The sequence below is a fragment of the Punctularia strigosozonata genome (genome assembly GCF_000264995.1).
Source record: "Punctularia strigosozonata HHB-11173 SS5 unplaced genomic scaffold PUNSTscaffold_2, whole genome shotgun sequence".
NCBI lineage: Eukaryota > Fungi > Basidiomycota > Agaricomycetes > Corticiales > Punctulariaceae > Punctularia > Punctularia strigosozonata.
Genome location: NW_006767434.1, coordinates 1,782,298 through 1,794,590, shown reverse-complemented (window position 1 = coordinate 1,794,590; position 12,293 = coordinate 1,782,298). Strand labels below are relative to the sequence as shown.

Here is a 12,293-nt window from a genome sequence, read left to right as displayed (position 1 = left end):
CAATGGTTGCCTTCACTATCGCTCTTACTCTTGCGCTCTCCGCGACCGCTGTCATGGGCGCCAGCTCTCCCGTGTCGGTGTTCTCCAGCCTTCATCGCCGCACCACGCAGCAGGTCGCGGTCGCCTGCTACCAACAACCCTCGGACAGCGCCCCGTGCGCTTGCCCGACCGACCTCAACGGTGACAGCGGCGTGCTGATCAACTACTACCCCGGCTACCAGTGCGCCTACCCGGGGGGTGCTTGCACCTGGGGTGATAAGGTGCGCCATTCCATCACATTACTGTGATGACGGTCTAACTCATTCCGGTCGGTCGCAGGATGGTGCGTTGCAGAACCCCGGACAGACGAACTGCCCGACCTCCGAAGCGTGCCCTTCGTCCGGATGCGTCTGCCCCACCGACAACAACGGCGATGATGGCGTCCTCATCAACGAGTTCACCGGCTACCAGTGCGCGTATGCCGGCGGAGCGTGCACTTGGGACTTCGTGCGTACCGCACAGCCAGTAGCGTTACCATTAGCTCACTACTTTAACCGCAGGATGGTGTCCTTCAGAACCAGGCCCAGACCAACTGCCCGACCCAGGCGAAGTGTGTTGCACCTAGCGAGTAATGTGTAGAGCAGCGGGGCAGCCGCATATATAAACAGATCTTGAGAGGATTTCGTTCTCCGCCCTGGGAGCCCGCTCGCTAGCTTGATCACCTTATGTTCCTATACTAATAGCTTCTTGTATTTCGCATGCAAGTCATCGTTGCGCTGGAGTTACAAACATAGCTCAGTAACCTGGTAGCCACAGGCTGCGGCGGATGACGAGCAGGAACGCACCGTCGCAGTATCGGAGGCTAAAAATAGGTCTGGCGCGCTCTCTCTCTCTCCAGGCTCTCAGTCTCCTCCACCGCTAAGTACTTATCTTGGTGACCTCATCCTTTGGTGACCTCATCTTTTGACATCACTCGACGCTATGTATACTGCACTATATATCCTCAGGAATATGCATATGGAGACTGAATATCCTCTTACGAATTGTTACACCCTACCATGCCCGGACCCGTAGTACAACCTCCAGCAGTCGCGCAGTACGGCGGACCAGCACGCCTACGCCAGCTCTTGAGAGATAATGCGCGAACGCTCGGACCTGATGGGAAGCGCGGTACGCTAGGTATCCCATAGGATATGTGATCGTGATGCTCATCGTGCGACGCATTCACAGCTGGCCGTTGTCTGGTTGGGTCAGTGAACTATCGCTTGGAACATTTCGAAACGTAGGCTGACGAGAAGCTGATAGACCTGGAGTATTCGACGGCATCTCAGCACACGTTGCCAACTCCATAGGATTCGACTGGATCTACCTCGCAGGCTCCGGAACCTCAGGCAGCTACTGCGGTGAACCTGACCTCAGTGTTATCACCAACACCGAAATGGCTGAGGTCGGGCGCATGGTCGTCCAGGCATGCGAGGGAACGCCGGTGATCGCGGACGCGGACACCGGTTTCGGGGGCCCGTTGAACATTTCGCGTACGATTGCTATGTACGAAGCTGCCGGTATTGCCGGATGTCATATTGAGGACCAGACATTCCCCAAACGATGTGGCCAACTTGATGTAAGAGTATCCAGCTACCATAGACGCGAGCATCATTGGCTGAACTTCATCTGCATCTCAGGGGAAAGATGTCGCTGACATTGACACCTACGTGGAACGTATAATCGCTGCTGTCAAAGCCAGGCGCAACCCGGACTTCCTTATCATCGCCAGAACGGACGCGCGCAACGCCATCCAATTCGGCGGTCCCGACGCAGGCGAGCACGCATTCGAAGAGGGCGTCAAGCGTCTGAAAGCTGCTCTGGATGCCGGTCCGTCTTACTACCTACCATTTCGTTCTGATATTCTGAGCTGACGTCATGCCTGCGCAGGTGCGGACATGGCGTTCATGGAGTCCCCGCGTGGAAGGGAGGAGTGCGCACGATTGGTCAAGGCACTCGAGGGTAAACCGGTCATGATCAATGTGCTTCCGGACGTGAGTTACTTGACGAATAAGCGCGGATCACAGCTCTCACAAGCAACGTAGGGTCTCACAGGGAACCTGACGACGCAGGAATGCACTGATCTCGGCTTTGCCTCCGTGATGTATCCTTGCACTGGATTTGTGCCTGCCATGCTCGCCTTGCAGCGCAGCTATGGCATGTTAAAGGCAAGTATTCCGCCGGACAGCGTTCGTCGTGTTGTTCTCACCAATCCCGATCCAGAACGAAGGAAGCGACTTGAAGGCGTGCGAAGGCAAGACCATCAAGGACTTCTTCCAACAGGTTGGTTACTGCTGTCCGTATCAGCGAAATCCTTAACAACTCACGTATCCCTTGATGAACAGGTTGGCCTCAAGCAGGCGTTCGAGTACGTAGGAGAGGTCGAAAAGGAACAGAAGAGGGACGTGCCAGGAGATCGCTACGAGAACCTCAGGCATGATCAACTATTCTGAGCCTCCCTTCGGCAGGCGCTTGCTATCGGAGAGTAAAGGCAAGGGAAGCTATCTTATACCTCGACCCGGACGATCTAGGGACGATATCTGAGGACTATCTGTTGATTGCATAACTTTACTCTATTTGATCTCTGTATACCTAGCTTTCTTGCTTTACAAATCGCTCCTTCGGAAGGTGGTGTACCGGGGGACGTGTCAAGCGTCGCCTTGTGCCAGATGGGCCTGCGTGTGGAATCATTGTCTCTTGCACCCTCCGTTGCTCATAGCTCATTATCCTGGAAACCATACATCATTGTTACAGGAGACATCGAAAGCCCTCTCAAATCCGTGCTCTTGACTTTATGCATCGGCGACATCATTCGTTCGTCGACGACCCATATGACTGGTCAAAAAGTGTTAACGAAAAGCCTGCTGATGATTTTGAACATTTCGCCGTCGATATTCAACGGCCGGATATCTTCTCGAACGGAGTGAATAGTTAACGGCGTCCCTTCCGTGGAGGGAGAGCCCTTGCGGCAGCGCAGCCTTTGCTGTTCCGCCACGTCGTTTTGAATGCAACAGGAATGCAAAGAAGCAGGTTCACGTTCTGCTGGCAGTGCGTAGCAGTGATGGGCACCGACTAGCAGTGAATTTTCATACTGCATTTTACTGCCACGAGCTCATCAGTGCCGTCTCTCTTCGCCATCACGATGTGAACGGATCCAATTGCTCCGGTGCCACCGGGTTTCATATGGATACGAGCTTGCTTTAAACCCGAGCGCTGTCGCTCCTGAACGATACTCATCCCTACTTATTTATGCTTCTCCCGGTGCCGGCGCCTCATTGTTATAATCTATCGCGGCAGTGGACATGTCTTCCAACTGGATCATTGCCTGTTATGCTTTGCTCTTTTATGCCGAAGCCGTTCTCGGGTCTCCCTTGATGACGCTGCCAATCTCCACAAGGAGATCCATACCAAGAGATCGTACGGCTGAATGGGCCCAGCACCAAGTCGCACGCGTACAAAGCAAACTACGCGCCGCTGCGAACAACTGGCACGCCCAGGGGGATTCGTATTTACGTACTCGCGACGTCCACCTGAACGCTCGTGAGGATACATTTGCTTTTGGCATGCAGAATCTCGTGGAATGTGAGCTATCCTCCGCGCTTTTTGCGTGCTCATAACCAACCTCTCCCGGTAGTCTGGGGAGACTTTGTGGATACCGCGTATTACACATCTGTGAGACTTCCCGGACCGTCTCAGCAAGGAACACTCAACAGATTTTCTGTAGGTAGACGTAGGCACGCCGCCCCAAACATTTACTGTCGTTGCCGATACGGGCAGTGCGGATTTCTGGCTTGGTGCGCCTGGCAGTCTCGGTATGCCTGTTACTTTCGACCCGACTTCGTCATCGACCTACAAGAATCTGTCTACCCCTATACACATAACGTGAGTCCAACTTGCCATGTCGCTCGATTTACATCTCAAGAACTTACAGCTACGGGAAAGGCCAATTTAATGGCACGCTTGGCACCGACACCGTATCAGTGGCCGGCTTAACCGTTAAAAATGCGGTGGTTGAGTCCGGGGTTGTCGACTCTAGCGCGTTCGAATTCAGGAAGATGTCTGGTATCATGGGCTTCGGCTGGCAGGGATTGTCGCGGTCGAAGATGCCCACATTTGTCGAGCAGCTGATGCAGACGAGCTCGCTGCAGAGCAACGTGTTCAGTTTCTACCTGGGAAGAGGTGTGGACAAGCTCAGCCCAGGGCAGGGTCGAGGTAACGGGACCCTCAATGCCGGCACCCTCGCAATCGGCGGCACAGTTTCTTCTACAGTTCGTTGTCATGATTCGGTCCAGGAGCTTGACGATCTCATCGTTATCCAGTATACAGGCGACATTGATTACTTCCCGATCGTCCAGAAGGCGCATTGGGTCGTTCAGGCGGATGGCATGTCAGTGAATTCTCAAGTCGTACCGGGGACGACCGGGGTCCAAGCGATGGTGCGTTTGCTGTTACATTGACTTATGGCGTACTTATTGCACGGGTAGATGGATACAGGCACATCCTTGATCGTAATGCCGAATGCAACTTGGCAGGCACTCGCTACTGCCATTGGCGCGAAACCTGGTCCCGGGAACCTGCTTGTGCGCAACTGCACATCATTACCCGTTGTCGCTTTGAGGATTGGCGGGAAGGACTACAGCATCGCGACCGAGGACCTGGTACTCGATGCCATCGAGATCAACTCTCAGCAACTCTCGGACAAGTATGGCTTCGCGCAGGGTACCACGGCGTGTTTGCTGCCCTTCGTTGGTGGTCAGCAATCTACCGAGGTGAACGAAACGGCGCCTCTGATGATTGTCAGTTGCTCCCGTGCTTTCCGTTAACGGTGCTAACGCTTCCTGCAGATGGGCGACTCCTTCCTCAAGTCATGGACTTCCGTGTTCGATGTCGACAACGCCAGAGTGGGGCTCGCAGCCGCGTCGCCCGCAAGTTCGTTCAACAGCACCGCGGATGTTGTCAATTTCAAGCTCAAACAGGAGGGATACAAGAATTTCAAGAGTTCTTCTGGGCTGGAGGGCATGTGCAGGCCCGGTCAGGCGTCCATCGTGATGATGACGACTCTTACTGCTGCTTTCGCATCCGGAATATTCGTGTTCTAGACGTCTTTGTTACGCTACAGAAGGCGTATAATATATCCGAATCCTGCAAACCGATCATGTAGCTCGTTACGGAGGTGCCTAATGTCATACTGCTGCGGTCGTAGGCGAAAGTGCTCTCGCTGCACTTCCGTATATTGCTCGATGGAGCTTGTGCATACTGTCGCGGTCACTGGTTGACTGCGCGAAAAGATCCGCAATGCGATAACTGTGTTCAACCACGACGCATGGTCGATGTTCCGCAGGATGGTGCAATGCCTCCCTGCATCGTATCGGAATGGTGATCGACATTTGTAAGGATGTATGGCGGCAGTATATTGATCAGCGCATCGATGATGTAGACGAGAGTGGTTACACATCCTTTCGGTCCAGTCAAGGTAGAGCATGGGGAAACCCTAGGTGGATTGCGCGATGAAGTTCCGAACCCGCGACATGAGTTATACCTCGCAGCATGACCGGTTGCAGGGCAGGTTCGTAGCTGCTCCCTCGCGATGGGAGGTGTAGGGAGTATCCCTATGCCGCTCCTTTCAGCGAAGTGATGATTCTCGCAAGTCGTTCCTTCCTCATCGGTATCCATAGAACCTCTCTCGACCCGGCGCCGCCGAGGTTTGCAGATACGACCAATCCGTGGTCCCTGAATTCGCCCAATAATGCTCTGAGAGCTCCGTCGCTCGTAGCGATAAACTGGTCCCTTGCCGCGTTGAAGAGGGAGTCATAACTGATCGCATATTTCTGCAGGTCCTGAGCAGTCAACGGAGCTGTCGACTGCTCCTCCGCGATGAGCTCGAGTTGCTTGGTTCCCATCATGACGAAGAGTTTTTTGGCTTTCTCCGTGACCGATGCAAGGATGTGCTCCGCGGCGGTCTCAGAGATCAGAGTTTTTCCACTGGCAGTATCTTGCTGCCCTCGACCTGCAGCGGAGGCGGACGCTCCGGATATGGATGACCGGTCCACGAACGAGAGTTCGAAGTCGTAAGGCAGAAGGGTGGTCAAGTCATGCCATAACCAGGCGTAGCCACGACGTAGAGTGGTCCCGCGTCTCTCCGGCACGTCGGTCTTGATCGGGACCTTGCGAGCATACATTTCGGATGACGACCATAGAAGCGGGGCGTTGACGTGGTCTACGGTAGCGACGATGTGGATGCGTGGATGCAAGCCGATGGAGGACAGAAAGTTTTTCGCCTTGGTAGATCGCAAGGCAGGAGCATCGACGTTATGTACGATGAGATAAAGCGGCTTGTTCAAAGTGTTGGCAAAGAATGTGATGATGCGATGCGCCTGGCCGTCTTGACCCGCGGCTGCGGGAAGGTCGGTGAGCCCGGGCACGCTCTCTATGGATCCCAAAAAGTCCCTCAGAGTGAAGTTCGGAGAGAAGGCGTTAGCCACCACGAGATGACCGTGTTTGGCGCATTGGATGATTGCGAACTTATTGATGAGAGAACGTTTGGATCCAAAACCGTAGAACAGTAGATTGAAGCCTTCGTGCAGTTCACGCAGATACCGAGGAAAGTTTGCTTGATGGAAAGAGTCCAGTGGCGTGAGGTCAAGCACATTGAGCCTGTTGGACGCGTTTGTCATCGCCTTTGCGTACTCCTCGGCGCTGAGTGGCTCAAGTATAGAGGAGAAGACATTGGACGAAGTACGCGACGGTTTGGAGGTGTTGATGAAATACGCGTCGAAAGACGTCTGAGAGACAAGCCCCGATTGAGAGCCATCAAGCAAAGTGCGCGAGGAGGATGCTACTGCAGACACGACATCCTCACCGTCTTCGTCTTCGGACGTGACTTCGCTGCTGCTTTCGTCCTCAGAGTATCCGGGAGTGTGTACAGGAATAACTTGGCGATTTGTTTTTCTCCTTGGCGTATCTACCGCTGCTTCTGCACGCGACTGGTCCGTTTTTCGTGGCGAACTGCGCTTCTGTGGAGAGCGAGACATCATGAATATGAATGTAGGAGGCTAAGACTGAGACTCGGAGCGCAGGAGACGACGCCATGAGGGTGAAAGTGCACGTGGGGGTTCAATGTGGGCACTTTAAGTGTCGCTGTTCGATCCCATGAGGATATCCTCGTCTGCCATGTTTTGACTGAAACGCTGGGGATAACTTGGCAAGACACGCAACACTGTGCGGTCGGATTTGCTGGACGAAATCTTTGCTCAAAATCGGATCGCTTGAGGTCACAGACATGCATTCATTGGCAGGACAGCTGGCCTGTCTGGAGCGGAAAGCTGTGGTTAAGCTCGATATACGAGGAGATCATAGGCAATTGCAGGCAAATATATGCTGATAAGATATTCCACTAGCGTTGCCAGAAGCTACGTGCTGTCCAACCAACGACAGCGGCCACGAAACCGGTCGCCAGTAGAGCAATATCGAGAGGAGGAGATGGTATACGTTGGGGTAAAGGTGGTGATGGTGGCGGTAGTGCACCAGGTTCGGCATCTCCGGGGGTTGAAGTCGTCTGGGCGACTGACGCAGGTAGAGGCCCCTCTGACGACGTTGCAATCGCCGCTGCAGCGACCTTCACCAGCCGCTTCTCCTGCTCCTCCAGGTGGTCTTCGAGCTCCTTCATCCCGCTCACGAACATGGCGCGCGTCTGCATACCCATCTCCTCCACCTTCTTCTCGAACGTCTGCGCAAGCCTCCGCCGCTTCCACGGCTCGACGATGATGATGGCCGTGATGAAGACGAACAAGTTGAGCCCGAGCGCCGCGAGCGATCCGTACGTGGACGCGCTCCGGATCTTGTCGGACCACACCTGCTCCTCGTGGTACCGGTCCAGGATCGCGCGCATGAGGATGCTGAACTCGCGCTCGACGGCCATGTCCGCGCGATCCAGGTTTTCCTTCGCCCGCATCTCCTCTTGCTCGTGTAGGTGATCCGCCCTAACGAGCGTCGTAAACCGTGCGACGTCGTCGTCCTTCCAGGAGGATTTCCTCTGTAATAGGTCGTTGACGTCTTTCTGAGATTGCGCCCGTCGCGTGACGGCGTCGTCGTATGCCGCCTTCGCTTCACGAGCAGCCTTGCGAGTTTCCTCGATGCGCGCCTCTGACTATGTATGTCAGCCCGCAAGAGCATAGCGGAGAACGTATATCCGACGCATACCTTGTTCCCTTACTCTCCTCTTCAAATCGTCGATCTCATTGTATCCAGTAACGTGGTTGAGCTGCCCTCCAAGGCGAGAGAACGCGACCATCGCGGAGGCGGTAAACTCGTCCATCCGCTTCCTCATCGCGATCGCGCTATTCGTCGAGAGCTCCCGTAATCGTTCGGAGATGTTGAGCACCCGAACATCGACTGGTTCAGGTCCAGGCGTCGCCGTCTTGGACGGTGCAGAGTCATCGCGGGCGGGCGGCGCAGTCCCTGGTGATGGAGACTCCGAGTTATCTGGCTTGGCTGGTATGCGCAGGCGAGAGGAAGAGGCGAATGAGCGTCGGCATGTCCTAGTCGAAGATGAACTAGCGAGCCGTAGCATACCAACGCAAGGAGGATATCGGCCTTCGAAGACCTCGGCAGAAGCAGGAGACAAGTCGCGTAGACGCCGCTCTCGATGAACGGCTCAGCGGTTCTCTCGCTCGCGCTTCGAGCAACATGAAAAACATTGCGAGTCCTATTTACAGATGGCGGATAATCTACGTATAAACGATGTGTGTGGTGATTGGAGTAGCATTGCAAGAATCTATGTTGTATTCCATTCCCGCGACGATGTACGAATCCAAGGAAGAACACGCGTGAGTGAGTGCTTGTTGCAGACATGTAGTAGAACCGCCAGCGACCGGCGGCGGATCACTCAGCTCCAGACATCCAACATCAGCCTCGACCGCTCCTTGAGCAGCTTCAGCTCGGCGGCGCCCTCGACCTCGGCCGTGCCGCCCTTCTTCTCGCCCAATATCCTGCACAGCGTGTCCTCGACGGACTTGCTCATGTTCTTGGCGTCACCGCAGATGTACACGTAGCCCTTGCCGTTGAGGATCGCGTCCGCGATGTGCTCCCGGTCCTCCCAGATCAAGTCCTGGACGTAGATCTTGCTGCCGTCGGGCTTGTACGGCGGCTCGCGGGAGAAGGCGTTGTGCATGACGAACTTGCCCTTGAGCTCCTCCATGTACTGCGGCCACTCGTCCTTGTACAGGAAGTCCTCCGTCGACTTGCGCGAGCCGTAGAAGAGCGTGATGCGGCCCCAGTCAGCGAGCGCGTCCGGGCCGTTCTTCTCAAGCGTACGACGGGCGAGAGCAACACGTTCCTGAATGAATCCACGGAAAGGCGCAACACCCTATGCAGGACATCAGCCACTCAGTTCGCACGATTGCGGGGAAACGAGAGACGACTTACAGTGCCAGGGCCAACCATGATCACCGGGCTGCGAGGGTTGGTGGGCAGACGGAAAGTCGAGCGGCGGACGTGGATAGGAACCTTGTACAGGTTCTCCGTCTTGTAAGCGCCACGGGGGCCTTCGATCTTGTACCGCGGAGGCTGCATAACGACGCCAGGCTCGGGCTTGTCCGCAGGCTCCGCGAGCAACGGCGCGTCCTCGCCATTCGCGGCGTACTTGAGGTTGAGAAGGAAGTTGGAGCCGACGCCGTACACCCACCGCTCCGGGACGTGCTCGTTGTGGGACGACTGCCACTTGAGGACGACGGCGGTGACGTGGATCGCGTTCGGGTGCATCTTCGGGCTGGAGGAGATGGAGTAGTACCGGGGCTGGAGGCGGTTGAGGGACGAAACGATGATGTCGAAGGGGATGTTCCAGACGGTCGTGTTCTCCGGATTGGGGACGGCGTGGATGTCGTTTCCGGCGGCGAGCTGGAGAACCTCTCCGACCTTGAGGCAGCTGTCGTGCACAACCGCGGCGTAGTGCTCCTTGTTGGTGTTGAGCTTCTTGAGGGTCGCCTCCGCTTCCGGGGTGGGGGCGAACTTGGAGAACGTGCCGAGGATCTGACGACCGGCAAGGGCGCTGATGTCGACGTAGTGACGGAGGACGGTGCCGTAGGTGGTGGGAACCGGGAAGGGAACCTTGGCGAGGGCCGGGTCGAGTGACTCAATGTTGATGACGGTATCGCGCTTGTCGTGGAGGCCGAGGACACAGAGAAGACGCTCAACCTCGACTTCAGCGTTCGACGGCCAGACTCCGACGTGGTCGCCGTGTTGGTACGAGATACCGGAACCTTCGATGTCGAGCTCGATGTGGACGCAGTTGCGGTCAGCACCGGCTGCGAACAACTCGCGCGCAACTTTGATCGGCGCCGGGTACGGGTTCTTCGCATCATGAATGCCGCGGGTCTTGGTAAGAGCGCGAGCCGACAGTTCACCTGAGAAACGAAGGTCAGCGAGAAGGACGTAAAGCCGGCAAGGGATCGCGCTCACCGAGATAGACCTTCTCTTCAGGGTGGTCCGTGAGCTCAGAGACCGTGAAGTCGGGGGTGTCGCCGCCCTGGCCCTCCTCGACGTTCATCGCCTTGGCGAAAGCCTCCCACATGCCGTCCTTCCATTCCAGGTAATCCTCCTCCATGCTCCTGTCGTCGTCACCCTCACCACGCTCTCCGATGCGGACGGCACCCATGGCGGCGAGCTGCTCGTCCGTTTTCCTCGCGATGAGGTTGTAGTGCTCGTAGGTCTTGTTGCCCAGGCCGAAGATGACGTACTTGAGGCCGTCGAGCCGGTGCTCGCCCTTGGAGAAAGTGAACGAGTCGTCGCTAAGGTTCTGGCAGAGCTGGACAGCGTTGTCGGTGGGTTCTCCCTCTCCGTAGGTAGCCATGACGAAGAACACGCAGCAGTCTTCCGGGACGAGGTCGAGGTTCTCAAAGTCGTACTCCTCCGGGTCGCATACCAGCGACGTCAAGCCGAATTTCGTCTTGGCCTCCTTGGCCAAGCGGATCGCATACTCCTCCGCCGTGCCCGTCTGAGATCCGTACAAGATGAGCAGGCGTTTTTTCTGCGCGGACGAGGAACGACACGTCAGTATATGCGTCGTACGATTGTGCCGCCGGCAGCACGCAAACGCGCGGACTTACACCGGCCTTCATCTTCTCGATGAAGTCCCTCGGGTTGGAGAAGCCATTGGAGCCGCCCTTTTGCTGGAGCGGGACGGCGGTCTTCGGTTTCGAACTGGAGAAAATCTGGTCCTTGAAGAGGTAGACGCCAGCGAGGACGGCGCCGAGGCCGAGGATGACGAGGTCCGAGGTGGAGGCAGGGGCCATGTTGTGCGGCTGCTCGGGCGGCGCGAGCTGGGCGCGACAGCAGACGGAGGGGATGAGGAGGGAGAGGGGGGGAGAGAAGAGAGAATGGAAACGGACCGCGCAGTCTGCGGGGGCGGGGGTTGAAGAGAGCGACGAAAAGGGGAGTGATATGGTTTGCGGGTGATGGTCTGGAGTCCGACTCTCCCGAGTCCCACCATCCTCCTGCCTCCTTCGCGGCTCCCACAGTTAACCGACCTTCCCGGACACGTAAACTGTATTTGCACCCCATCCGCTACCGCACCCATCCGTGCGAGGATCGAGCCTACGTAGATACATGTAGAGAACGCGCCTTCCGCGAGCCAGGCGGAGCCATGATCATGTAGGAGATGGACGGAGGTAGAGCTTAACCACCTCGTAACGGCCGTCGGCCGTAGTTTTTGGAGTTCGCAAGGGGCAGCACGATCAATTCGAGTTTATAGGTCCACTTGCAGCCTGCAAGCGTTCCGTGCCCGGCTGGAATGTGCGCGAACTCAGATACGCTGCAGGTTGGAAGATATCCTAGGCTTGCTCGACAGGTATATGTGCTCACACGTACTACCGTCACGAGCCCCTGCGACCGCAGCGGTTACCGCCGATCGCGCATGGATGAATCATCAGATAAGATGGGCGGCCGACCGACGGCGTCATGATCCAGTCGTAACGGATCCATGTCAGGGATTGGACCAGTCTCTCTTGCCGCAGCCCCCCGCCAACGTTCCCGAAACCCAAAGGCCTTTCACATGCTACCCCGTCCTGCGAGATTCGATCCTGACCTCTTCGCTGCTTGCGGTATATGGTCTGGCGGAAGAACTCTACGCCTGTCAAGCAGAGTTGGAGATCGTAACGCAGCTCTCACTCGCTCCGAGTTCACCGAGTAGTGCATGATGTATTGACGTGTGCACAGAGACTGCTGGTAGGAAGGATATCAATTATTCGAGGAGCCCTGCCGGACACGGCGCTTCACTG

General features: G+C 56.3%; 6 protein-coding genes across 6 annotated transcripts; 3 read left to right on the top strand and 3 right to left on the bottom strand.

The window, feature by feature from the left end:
- Positions 1-53: 53 nt before the first annotated feature.
- Positions 54-611, top strand: PUNSTDRAFT_61129 (uncharacterized protein; the record flags this gene model as incomplete). Its single annotated transcript, XM_007380188.1, has 3 exons — positions 54-260; positions 319-486; positions 540-611. 3 exons carry the CDS (start codon positions 54-56, stop codon positions 609-611), a joined length of 447 nt encoding a protein of 148 aa, XP_007380250.1.
- A 674-nt stretch (positions 612-1,285) lies between these two features.
- Positions 1,286-2,474, top strand: PUNSTDRAFT_60310 (Phosphoenolpyruvate/pyruvate domain-containing protein; the record flags this gene model as incomplete). Its single annotated transcript, XM_007380187.1, has 4 exons — positions 1,286-1,600; positions 1,662-1,851; positions 1,912-2,015; positions 2,067-2,474. Coding segments are annotated over 4 exons (1,017 nt in total), but the record flags the coding sequence as incomplete, so codon positions are not given.
- Positions 2,475-3,244: 770 nt separating this feature from the next.
- PUNSTDRAFT_118414 (acid protease) lies at positions 3,245-5,231 on the top strand. The gene is made up of 7 exons (XM_007380186.1): positions 3,245-3,603; positions 3,656-3,693; positions 3,746-3,903; positions 3,953-4,289; positions 4,341-4,457; positions 4,506-4,817; positions 4,866-5,231. The coding sequence occupies exons 1-7, from the start codon at positions 3,324-3,326 to the stop codon at positions 5,118-5,120; spliced, it is 1,497 nt and encodes a 498-aa protein (XP_007380248.1). The 5' UTR covers positions 3,245-3,323; the 3' UTR covers positions 5,121-5,231.
- Positions 5,232-5,630: 399 nt separating this feature from the next.
- Positions 5,631-7,052, bottom strand: PUNSTDRAFT_97491 (origin recognition complex subunit 2; the record flags this gene model as incomplete). The annotated part of the gene is made up of 1 exon (XM_007380185.1): positions 5,631-7,052. One exon carries the CDS (start codon positions 7,050-7,052, stop codon positions 5,631-5,633), a length of 1,422 nt encoding a protein of 473 aa, XP_007380247.1.
- A 581-nt stretch (positions 7,053-7,633) lies between these two features.
- PUNSTDRAFT_17700 (mitochondrial distribution and morphology family 33) lies at positions 7,634-8,386 on the bottom strand (the record flags this gene model as incomplete). The annotated part of the gene is made up of 2 exons (XM_007380184.1): positions 7,634-8,163; positions 8,221-8,386. Coding segments are annotated over 2 exons (696 nt in total), but the record flags the coding sequence as incomplete, so codon positions are not given.
- A 519-nt stretch (positions 8,387-8,905) lies between these two features.
- Positions 8,906-11,309, bottom strand: PUNSTDRAFT_61432 (NADPH-dependent cytochrome P450 oxidoreductase; the record flags this gene model as incomplete). The annotated part of the gene is made up of 4 exons (XM_007380183.1): positions 8,906-9,385; positions 9,445-10,421; positions 10,477-11,044; positions 11,124-11,309. The coding sequence occupies 4 exons, from the start codon at positions 11,307-11,309 to the stop codon at positions 8,906-8,908; spliced, it is 2,211 nt and encodes a 736-aa protein (XP_007380245.1).
- Between the last annotated feature and the right edge of the window lie 984 nt (positions 11,310-12,293).